Below are 12,158 nucleotides of genomic sequence, written 5' to 3' on the forward strand. Positions count from 1 at the left end.
TTGGAAGGAGTGAGGCCCCCTGACAGCTTTATTTCACATGTCTGGTCTCCAGAACTGTGAGAGATACATTTCTACTGTTTCAAGCCACCATATTTGTGGTTACTTGGTGTGGCAGCCTTAGAGTACTAATAGACAAGTATTCATTATGTATTTATGTGTTGGTTTATAGTCTCGTGTCTGACTTGAATGTAAGCTCCATTTATTTCACAAATTGCGTAAATAAGTGTGGAACAACAAATAAGTATTTCCCTCGCTTCCCTCTCCTCTCACTCCAAAAAGAAAAAAACAAAAAACCAAAGTAATTATATCAAAATTTTAACTTTGAATTACTCTCTATAATAAGTATTCTGATTTAGAGTAATACCTGAAAACTATTATTGACTGACTTTCTACTGTGAATTCTCTGATAATTTAAAATTCATTTTCAATTGGATACTTTACTAAATTTTTTTACCTCTTTAAAGTCACTTTCAATCATAAATTCTTTGGGCTTTTGTGAAGTGTATATTTTGAACAAAAGTCTTCCTCGTAAGTAATATTCCTTCCCAGTGTACCTTCCCTGATATTGAGTGAGGCTGCAGTTCTTCCCATATTCTTCAGTTTCAAGGTTTCTCATACTATTAATTCTCATACTATTAAATGTGCTGATAAAGCTGTGAAAACTGAATAAAGGCTTTGCCACATTCTTTATATTTGTGTTGTTTTTGTCCAGTATGAATTCTCTGATATAGAGCAAGGTTTGTGTACTGAGTAAGGCTTTACCACATTCTTTGTGTTTGTTAGGCTTTGATTCAATATGAGTGATCAAATGTTGAGTAAGATATGAATGCAAATGAAAGACTTTGCCACATATGGTACATCTGTAAGTCTTCAATATAAATCTCACATGGATTATACTTTTTAAGATTTATCCCCAGTATGAATACTCCTTTGTTCAGTATGATTTAAAGATTGGTTAGAGGATTTGTCATATCTACTTCATTTGTTTGTCTTCTACACAATATGAATAATTTTATGTATATTGTGATTTGACTTTTGGTCAAAGAGTGTTCCTCATTCATAATTATTGCCTGGAAACTGACTTCTCTGATGTTTATTAGAATTTGACTCTTGGTTTAAATTTTTCCAATGTTCATTGCATTGATAACTTCTGTCTCCATTATATGCACTCAGTATTATTTTATGGAATGAATATTCTATTCCTGGCTTTTGTAAAAAGACCTAGTTGTCTTCAGAAGACATAGCTGGGTGGATGGATGTGGTCTTTCCCCCCTTCACATTCTTCATTGGCTCCAAAAAGATTACCACAACTGGCTTAGAGACAGCAAGACCCAGGGAGACCAGGTTCCTGTAGTTCTTCAAAATCATATCCATGTACAATTTTCACTAAGCTGGGTCTAGGTATTCAGCTCCTCCTGAAATAAATTTCCGGACATGTTCCTGAAGATCAGTGTTTCCCGAGAAGCAGCCGCATCATCTTGTTCCTGGTCCTGCTCCTGTTTCTGGTTGTTTTCTCAGGTGGTGTGATGTTGAGGAGTTATTTCTACATCATGAGAATGTGCCTTCAAAGACATCAGTGCAACCCATTCATCTGCTTCTATCACACTCACAGTCAGAAGGAGCTGGAAATGCTCAAAGAGCCACCCTCTCCTGTCCTTTGTTACAGGAGAGTCAGGAACAATGAGCTCCTACATGGAGACACAGCTGTGAGTTTTTCTCTCCTGTCTTCCTGTGCGCTCCTCCCATAGATGTCCACAAACTCTGCAGTAGGTGGCGCAGGTGCTGGGAGTTCAATGCCCATGATGACCCTCAGGCTTCATGTGTGCAGGAATATGGACTGAGACACTCCGGTTTAAATTAGAAAGAACGAAACCAAGAAGGCCAGCATGACCTTTGATACTCTGTAACTGCTTACGGGTCTGCAAGAAACTTCAGATTTTTAATACATTCTTTTCTTCTCTATTAAGGTCTGTTTCCCTCTATGTGTGTTGCATACAATGACAAATAGCAGATCAAGAGTTTTTATTAGCAAGAAGTAATTGATAATACGAGTGAGGTAGAAGGACTTTTCCATTTCAGTTATGTGAGGTACTAGGTCAAGTTGAATGCATGCAAGTTTTGTGCATTTTATTCATTTTTAGAGTTTTTCTGAGATGTGTATTCAGAAGTAGTCAGTACCCTTCCCCTCAACTGAAAGGAAATGGAAACTAATGTCAATGTTTAAAACCATGACATTAAAGAGATGGAAGGCAATAGTAGATAATCCATATAAATTAAATAAATAGTAAAATCCATAGACATTAAGTATAAATTGCCCAAGTTGCACAGATAACTAGCAAAGTAGCCATACATAGAATCTAGGAATCTAGGCATTTGACTAATTCCATGAATGCTTGTTGTACTTTGCATGATTTTTTAAAAGTTATTTATAGCATATTATGACTTGATAAAAGTGAGTAGCAAATGCAAGGGTATTACATACACACCTCCATAACTTTTTACATGTTTGAACTATTTGGTATAAGAAGAAAAGTACAATTGAGATGTAAAATTAAATATTTATACTATCTGAGGAACATAGATATTAATGGAAGCTAATGGATTCAAAGCCTTTGTTAATTATTGATCTATAAAAAAGGGTGTTTTGGGTTTTTTTTGGCTCTCATTCCAGATTACCACCCAACAATGGATGGTAAGAATCAAACAGCAGTGACTGAATTTTATTTTGTGGGCTTAACAGATACTTTTCCACAGAAGATGATTCTCTTCTTGATCTTCCTGATTGTGTATCTTGTCACATTGGGAGCAAACTTGGGGATGGTTGCCCTTATCTGGACAGATTCCCGACTCCACACACCCATGTACTTTTTTCTCAGCCACTTGTCACTTGTGTATGTCTGCTGCTCTTCTTCTGTTGCTCCAAAGATGTTGTGTGACACCTTTCCAGACAGAAAAGTCATCTCCTTCATGGGTTGTGCTGTACAGATGTGGTTTATTGGTCAATTTGCAGTGACTGAGTGTTTCCTCCTGGCCACCATGGCATATGATCGGTACATAGCCATCTGCAACCCTTTGTTGTACCCGGTCATCATGTCCCAGAGGGTTTGTGTGCAGCTGGTGGCAGGACCTTATGCCATGGGCATTCTAAATGCCATTACTCAAGAGACCTTCACTTTTTGCTTACCTTTCTGTGGTCCTAATGTGGTCAACCACTTTTTCTGTGACATTCTCCCTGTTCTCTCCCTGGCATGTGCTGACACTCAGAACAATAAGTTGCTTCTTTTCATCATGGCTGGAGCTATTGTGTTGTTCAGTGGCATGATCATCACCATCTCCTATGTGTGCATCCTGGTGGCCATCCTGAAGATCCAGACTGCTGACGGGAGGCAGAAAGCTTTCTCCATGTGTTCTTCTCACCTGGCAGCCATCTGCATACTGTATGGAGCTCTTTTCTTTAGCTATGTTCTTCCTGAGTCAGGTTCCTCCCTAGATATCAATAAAGTGATTTCTCTATTTTATACTGTGGTCATCCCCATGCTGAACCCCCTCATCTACAGTGTGAGGAACAAGGAGGTAAAAAATGCATTCAGGAGCAAGTTTGAAAGAAAAATGCAGTAATGTGATTCAGTGATGGATGGTAAATTAGAGAATTAGAAAATTCCTGCCCATTACCAGGTTACTTGTATACTAAATTGCTGTTTATATTGCTTTCAAATCAGTTTTCTCCTTTGTGAAATGATGCAGAATAAAAAATGAAAATATAATTTATGCCAGAAGAAAATCCAGGAGAACTTTTTTTTTTAAAAATATATTTTATTGATTTTTTACAGAGAGGATGGGAGAGAGATAGAGAGTTAGAAACATCGATGAGAGAAACATCGATTAGCTGCCTCTTGCACATCTCCTACTGGGGATGTGCCCTCAACCCAGGTACATGCCCTTGACCGGAATCGAACCTGGGACCCTTCAGTCCGCAGGCCGACACTCTATCCACTGAGCCAAACTGGTTTCGGCCAGGAGAACTTTTATATATTCTTATATGTGGGAAGATATTTTATTCCAGACCAGAAAAGTAAATGTTATAAGGGAAAGATCAATAGAGTTCATTAAGAAATGTTTCATTGACCTTATTAAATGTTGAACAATAGAAAGAAAGAGAGCAATTACAACACGAGTGACTCACAATGAGTTAATGTCTCAATAGGAAAGTGTTGGAATCCTATATCATAAAAGACTAAAATGCAAATCAACTGAATGGAGGAACGACCGGTCACTATGATGCGCACTGACCACCAGGGGCAGACACTCAATGCAGGAGCTTCCGCCTGGTGGTCAGTGCATTCCCACAGTGGGAGCACTGCTCAGCCAGAAGCCGGGCTCACAGCTGGTGAGCGTAGCGGCCGTAGCGAGAGCCTCTCCTGCCTCCACAACAGTCAGACATTCCCTGAAGGCTCCCAGACTGTGAGAGGGCAAAGGCCAGGTTGAGACCCCCCCCCACCCCAGAGTGCATGATTTTTGTGCACCGGGCCTCTAGTATATATATGAAACACAATAGTAAAATGAAATATAGCTGAGAAATAACCCAAGAAATGAATGGCTAGTTGATACAATTGGAAATGCAATGGTTCTGAATTAAAAAAAAAAAATATATATATATATATATAAAAAGCCTAAGTGACTGTTATGGCAGAACAACCGAACAACCAGAATGACCAGTCGCTATGATGCACACTGACCACCAGGGGGCAGACGCTCAACTCAGAAGCTGCCCCCCTGGTGGTTAATGTGCTCCCACAGGGGGAGCGCTGCTCAGCCAGAATCCAGGCTCACAGCTGGCGAGTGCAACAGCGGTGGTGGGAGCCTTTCCCGCCTCCGCAGCAGCACTGAGAAGCAGCAAGCAGGTGGGCAGTAAGGAGCAAGGTGTCCCGGACTGTGAGAGGGTGCATGAATTTCATGCACTGGGCCTCTAGTATATATATAATTATATTATATGTTAAAATGCTATATATATATATATATACATATATATATATATAATATATATATATCATATATATATGTATATATATATATATATGATATATATATATATATAACTCAACTTCACAATTGCTTGAGTAAATGAAATCAAAATGATAAGGCAATGCTCTTCGCTCCCTCCCCCCATCTATTAGATTAGCAAACATGAAAATGATTATATTCAAGGCTTAGTAAGATTACCATCCTATATAATAGAAGACTAATATGCAAATTGACCCTAACATCAGAACGACCAGAATGACCACTCGATCAGTCACTATGAAGCGCACTGACCATCTCTTGGTCCCTTTCCCCGGCTGGCAGGCTCCGAGCACCTGATGGACAACCACTGTGGGGCCAGGGCCAGGGCCAGCGAGTGGGCAGGAACAGCTGACATCTTAGTCCCTTCCCCTGGCAATCAAGCACCAACCATCCAATGGCGAATGGGGAACCGGGGGTGGATGGTGGCAGGGGTGGGGCTGACTACGAGTAGCTGGGGAAGATGGTCCTGATCGCAGGCCAGGCCTAGGGATCATACCCACACAAGAATTTCATGCATTAAGCCTCTAGTTTGGATATAAACCACAATTTTATCCATATCTAGTGTAACTAGGTGTGGCTAGCTACATTTCCGTAACACAATTTGTAATTTGATGATTTATATTAAAATTCACATTATCTTTGACTTATCTGTCTTACATTTGGCAATCTATGCCATGAAAATATGAATACCAGCATATTTTGTAGAGGAAATAAAAGGAAACAATCTGAATCTACATTATTAGGAGAAAATATATTCTTTCATGCAATGTTGTACAGCTAATTATAAAAAGAGTGTTAGATGTGTATGCTTTGTTTTGGAGGGAACTCTCTGGACATAATCATAGAATTCTGCTTTGCATTTCCCAAGATTAGAAAGGGGTCTGTGTCAAGAGGTTGGAGAATCGCCGAAACCAGTTTGGCTCAGTGGATGGAGCGTCGGCCTGCGGACTAAAGGGTCCCAGGTTCAATTCCGGTCAAGGGCATGTACCTGGGTTGCGGGCACTTCCCCAGTGGGGGATGTGCAGGAGGCAGCTGATCGATGTTTCTCTCTCATCGATGTTTCTAACTCTCTATCTCTCTCCCTTCTCTCTGTAAAAAATCAATAAAATATATTAAAAAAAAAAAGAGGTTGGAGAATCTGGTTCTTTTTTATTAATCCACTTATTGGGCTCTTATGAGATTTCAAATGAGTTAATGCTCTCATAACACCTTGAAAAATAAACATCTCCAGTGGTAAGACTAATGTCCTGTAGCAACATTCTTATGAATAGATGTTATCTGCTTTCTGAAATACTTTGAGTCATTTTTGTTTACAGAAATAAATCAAACTTCTTTGTATAATATTAAAATATTTATTAAATTTGAGCCCAAATTATTTTTCCCCTTTCACATTTGAAATTTGCATGCAGCCAAAGTGGATTATTTTGTCTCTCACAGAATCTGTCCGAATTTAGAGCTCTCCATTGCTTCATAGACAGCTTTATTTTTCTAGTCCACCTTATTTTTATTTAACTTTATCTTAGCTTCCATTTGAGACTCATCTTGTCTCAGACCCTATTTCCAAACCCCCTGGTTATAATGATCTGACCTTCCCAGTAGCTCATGAGCCAATCAGAGGGTCTTTAGTGCTTTTGTGTACCCAGAGTCACCTTCTGACTGTACTTTCTCTGAAGCAGGCTCTATTTTATTTTATTTTTAAAAAATATATTTTTATTGATTTCAGAGAGGAAGGGAGAGGGAGAGAGAGATGGAAACATCAATGATGAGAGGGAATCATTGATTGGCTGCCTCCTGCACATCCCCACTGGGGATCAAGCCCACAACCAGGGCATGTGCCCTGACTGGGAATCGAACCAGCGACTCGGTTCCTGGGTTGATGCCCAACTGCTGAGTCACACCTGGCTGGGCTGCAGGGCTCTGTTTTAAATTCTCAAATCTACACACTGCTCATTATGCAGCAGCTAAAGGCTCAACACTGGAATTTCAAAGTGTGTGTGTGCGCGTGGTGGTCTCAAAGGAAGATACAGTTTTGTTTTGTGCAATTACACTTGACTCAAAGTCCCCAAATTATTTTCTCATTAAATACTTTAAGATCTTCTCTCTAAGACTGATCTCCTGAGCTTATGGCTCCTTGAGGGACTTAGCTCCAATTCACAAACAGCCCTTTAGAAAAACTGGTATGTGTTGTGCAGAATGGAGTCAATGAACACTTTTTTAAAGTGCTGTTGGAAGGCCCAGGTTTCAAGATGGTATTATTCTATTGTTTATCTTCCTAGACACTTGAAGAAACTGAGAAGAATGACAAGTCTACATTTGCAGGGTAATTCATTTTCATATCATAAAATGTTAATTTTGTCATTCACTTAGACATAAGCAGGCAAAGTCCAGGGCATGTTTCTTCAGACAGGAAGGTTAAGCGATTTCCTAAATTGTCTTCAAGAGGCTAGATATGAAAAGTAAATTTAGAAGCCCAAGAAAACATAATCTCTGAGCCTACCAAGAATGAAATGTTGGTATAAATAGAATATTTAGTCTGTGTCATTTGGTTTAAATGACTTAACTTGAATGTATATTTTGGTTGAATTTTGCCTTTGGCATAAACGTACTGAAATGTGCTGCAAGATTTATGGGCTCATTGAATGTTATTGTTAAAAAACTTTGACTTCTCTGGGTCTTAATTTTTTCACGTAGATTGGGTATTATAAGTAGGAAATAAACCTATCAATCAGTTGGCTTGAATTCTCTGCTGCTCACACCCAGAGTCACATGCATACCTAGAATCATGATTTTTTTTTATATTAGACTCTTTGGATTGGGTGAGATTAGGAAAAATAAAACAGTATACATGTTGACATTCAGAAATGATTGGTTTCACACAATAGTTTGCGTTGGTCGAGTCCATGGATGGGTATACTCCAGTTTCATCCTCATAATTTTTTACACCTAAATTTATTGTGACACTCAAAGTGCTTTGCTTCCATCTTCCCTGAGTCATCATGAATAAAATATAAAGGACCTGGAATGAGTTTCTATGTTTAGAAAATTTTGAATTCTTGAAACATTTTACTATTAAAGTATAGTTTCTGACAAATCTTACACTTTACCCATTGAAGCGGTTTCTTTCTAAGCTCCATCGCCTGAAACCTCAGGAGGTCATCCCATTTTCATTTAATTAATTTTTTGGGTAACCAAAGTTCTTTCCAGCTTTCTTAGAAGAGAATATTGTTAGACTTCTGTCAATAGTTCTGCTGCTGAACACCCTGCTAATATTTTGTGTGATTATGCTGTTGGAATCGTTATGGTTATTTCAAGGTCCGAAATGTATGCCTCCCTTCCTCAATTTTCCTTTTTTGTACTACTGTCAGTTTCTCTTTTCTTACATCTCATCTATTCTTTCTCACAATTTTTTTTTTTATTTTTAATAAATACAAATTTCCGGGTCCCTTGTACTCTTCACCCAGTTTCCCCCAATTGTTACATCTTCCCAACAAATGTACAGCATGAAAAATAGGAAATTGACATCAATATGATGTCTGTGTATAGCTCTATATAATTTTATTATGTGTGTAGAGTTGTATTATCACCACCACATTCAGGATACAATTTCATCTCCACAGAGATCTCCCTTGTGCTACCCTGTTATAGTCACACCACTACCCTCTTTCCCACCATTCCTAATCCCAGGCAACAACTAACCTGTTTTCCAGCTCTAATATATATATATATATATATATATATATATATATATATATATATATATATATATGTGTGTGTGTGTGTGTGTGTGTGTGTGTGTGTGTGTGTGTGTATAATAGAAAGCATCACAGGGAGATGCTGTTGAAAATTTTTATCATTTTCCAAAGTCAATTTCTTTTCTGTTCCATTTTTAGACACCAGAATTATGTTTTTGACAACACAACTAATCATTTTTTTCTAGAATCTAAACGAATTGATGAGGAAGTTATATTCCTAACACCTTTTATCTAGAGTGAGAGTATTAGTCTGAATTAATTAAATTCACACAATACTTTTTTCTATGAAATGTTTTTAAGATAACCTTGGTTCAATGCAGGGATTTTTAGAAATGTAACCTCATATATTTAGAGGATTTACCTTAGATAATCTCCAGAGATCACTTCTACATCTAAAATTTTATAATTCTCCAAAATCCTGCTTTGATCAAGAAGGAAACTGAGGGACCCAGTGAGATTCAGTGACTCAGTATCGCACAGATAATTGGGAGGTATGACAACCACTAGGGGAGAACATGAGTGTTATTTGTCAATCTAACCTATGAAATGTAGAAAAATAAAAGTTAAATTCTGATTTAAAAATGAGAAGCCCTTAATTACCAAATGATTGCAAAGAAAAAAATATTCTCTTTCTTATTCCAGATTAAGTCAGAGAAATGGATGACGGAAATCAAACTTTGGTGATCGAGTTTTTTTTCATGGGCTTAACGAATCATTTCCAGCACCAGGTTGTACTCTTTGTGATATTTCTCTTGGTTTATCTTGTCACTTTTCTGGGAAACTTGGGGATGATCACCCTCATTTGGATAGATTCCCGACTCCACACCCCTATGTACTTTTTTCTTAGCCACTTATCCTTTGTGGATGTGTGTTCCTCTTCTGTCATAAGTCCCAAAATGTTGACTGACATCTTTGCCGAGACAAAAGTAATCTCTTTCTTTGGTTGTGCAGCCCAGTTATGGTTTTTTTGTCAGTTTGTAGTGACTGAGTGTTTCCTCCTGGCTTCCATGGCATATGATCGATATATAGCTATTTGTAAACCCTTGTTGTATACACTCTTTATGTCCCAGCAGGTTTGTGTGCAGCTGGTGGTAGGGCCATATACCATAGGTCTTATAAGTGCCATGACCCATACGACATTTGCCTTTCGCCTACCTTATTGTGGTCCAAAAATCATCAATCACTTTTTCTGTGATCTCCTCCCAGTTCTTTCTCTGGCATGTGCAGATACCCAGGTCAATAAATTTTTGCTTTTCATCTTGGCTGGAGCCCTAGGAGTACTCAGTGGCTTGATCATCTTGGTCTCCTACATTTACATCATCTTCACTATCCTGAAGATCCGCTCTGCTGATGGGAGGTACAAAGCCTTCTCCACCTGCTCTTCTCACCTGACAGCTGTCTCTATCCTTTATGGGACACTCTTCTTTATCTATGTATGTCCGAGCTCTGGCTTATCCCTGAACATCAATAAAGTAGTGTCTGTGTTTTATACAGCTATGATTCCCATGTTAAATCCACTTATCTACAGCCTGAGAAACAAGGAAGTCAAGGATTCATTAAGAAAGATGTTTGAAAGGAAGAAATTCCTGATGAGCAGATAAACTAGAATACCATTTGTACTACAGATCGACAGCTAATCTACATGCAATATGCAAGAACATGGTCTGGGTGTTGGGAATCCTACTTTTGTGTTGAGAATCACTCTGTATTATTCTGTGTAATTGACAAGTCATCTAGTGTCTTTAGGTTACATTTTTTTTTTCAGTTTGATTTTCTCATTCAGCAAGAATAAATAGGAGAGCTTTAAATTGAGCTTTTATTGAACTCCAAAAATTTAAAAATATTCTCAAGTTTTGTGAGTAGGAAATGAGAAGTTCTTTGTTAAATTCTACATGCTGTAGTCATAACCAGTGACTTAATAATACTTCCGTTTTGCTTTACAAGTTGTTGAGATCCATCAATTGTTTGTAAACTTGACCTTGACTTTTAAACATAAACTTAAAAAGTGTATTATGCCAAAAGGTAAAAAACTTCCAATTACATGATATATAAGCTCTGGGGATGTAATGTACAGCATAGTGACTATATTTGACAATACTGTATTGCATATTCATAAGTTGCTAAGAGATTAGATCTTAACATTTCTCATCACAAGAAAAAATTGTAACTATGTGAGGTAATGGATATTAATTACACGTATTTTGGTAATCATTTCATACTCTATACATATATAAAATCATTATGTTGTATGCCATGGATTAACACAATGCTACATGTCAATTATATGTCAATAATAATGAAAAACAGTGAATTATTCAGGAAGTATGTAATAATTGCATTCTCTAATACTGCCTCTGTGTTTGGAGTAGATATTTTACGAAGGCCTTTTTTTATATCCCCCTACTAGATTCGTGCACCCAGGGGGTTCCTTTGCGTGGCCTGTGGGGATCCGGGGAGGAGCTCCTCCATTCATCCTGGCCCACTCACCCCGGCTCACTCATCCCGGTCAGCTGAGTGGCGCTCCCGCTGTGGGAGCACACTGACCACCAGAGAGCAGCTCCTGTGTGGTCAGTATGTGTCATAGTGACTAGTTGTTTGGTTGACCAGTCATAAAATCACTTAGGCTTTTATATATATAGACTAGAGGCCCGGTGCACAAAAATTTGTGCACTTGGGGGGGAAAGGGGGTCCTTCAGGCTCAGTGGCCAGCAAGGCAGGCGGGGAATGTTGGTTTCCTCCGTCACTGAAGCAAGCAAGCCTCATGTTAGTTTCAAGCTGCCTGGCTGCCGGCCACCATCTTGGCTGGCAGTTAATTTGCATATCTCGCTGATTAGCCAATGGGAAGGGTAGAGGTCGTATGCCAATTACCATGTTTCTCTTTTATTAGATAGGATACTCTCTGATCATAGTAATAACTAATTGGTATTTTGCCACTGCAATTACACGGGTAGTGCATGTTAAGTGAAGAATGGATTATAGATCTTTAATAAAAAGCTAGTCATTACTATTATTATTTATTAATTTTGTGTCATAGGCAGGGCATTAATTCCTTTTTCATAAAAGATGAGCTGAACAGTCACAAAGAATCAATGGGTTGTCCAGGACCTCATAATTTGTCTCACAGTTTAATTTTCCCAGGCACAATATTCTTTCAACCATACTTCTGTGCTTTTATTTCCCCTTGAACATAGCAACAAATCTAGGAAAAGAGGATATGGGGCTTATTTCTTTACAATTGTAAAACTCTCTGAGATCTACACTCTATCTTCTCTTTCTTTGAAGTTCTTCCTTAAAGGACATTTCATATTAGTTCACTGACTTTGAAGGTTGTAAATAATCTCTAAT

At 38.3% G+C, this 12,158-nt stretch overlaps 2 protein-coding genes across 2 annotated transcripts; both read left to right on the top strand.

Moving 5' to 3' along the window:
• Positions 1 to 2,685: 2,685 nt before the first annotated feature.
• Positions 2,686 to 6,070, top strand: LOC118663804 (olfactory receptor 998-like; the record flags this gene model as incomplete). Its single annotated transcript, XM_036323782.1, has 2 exons — positions 2,686 to 3,608; positions 6,061 to 6,070. Coding segments are annotated over exons 1-2 (933 nt in total), but the record flags the coding sequence as incomplete, so codon positions are not given.
• A 3,399-nt stretch (positions 6,071 to 9,469) lies between these two features.
• On the top strand, positions 9,470 to 10,414 carry LOC118663811 (olfactory receptor 1002-like). Its single transcript, XM_036323796.1, has one exon. It carries the CDS (start codon positions 9,470 to 9,472, stop codon positions 10,412 to 10,414), a length of 945 nt encoding a protein of 314 aa, XP_036179689.1.
• The last annotated feature ends 1,744 nt before the right edge of the window (positions 10,415 to 12,158 follow it).

This window comes from Myotis myotis, unplaced genomic scaffold, assembly GCF_014108235.1.
Source record: "Myotis myotis isolate mMyoMyo1 unplaced genomic scaffold, mMyoMyo1.p scaffold_m19_p_10, whole genome shotgun sequence".
Classification (NCBI taxonomy): Eukaryota; Metazoa; Chordata; class Mammalia; order Chiroptera; family Vespertilionidae; genus Myotis; species Myotis myotis.

Excerpts from the sequence above, each read along its gene's own strand:
- LOC118663811 (XM_036323796.1), top strand. The coding sequence starts at position 9,470 with ATGGATGACGGAAATCAAACTTTGGTGATCGAGTTTTTTTTCATGGGC.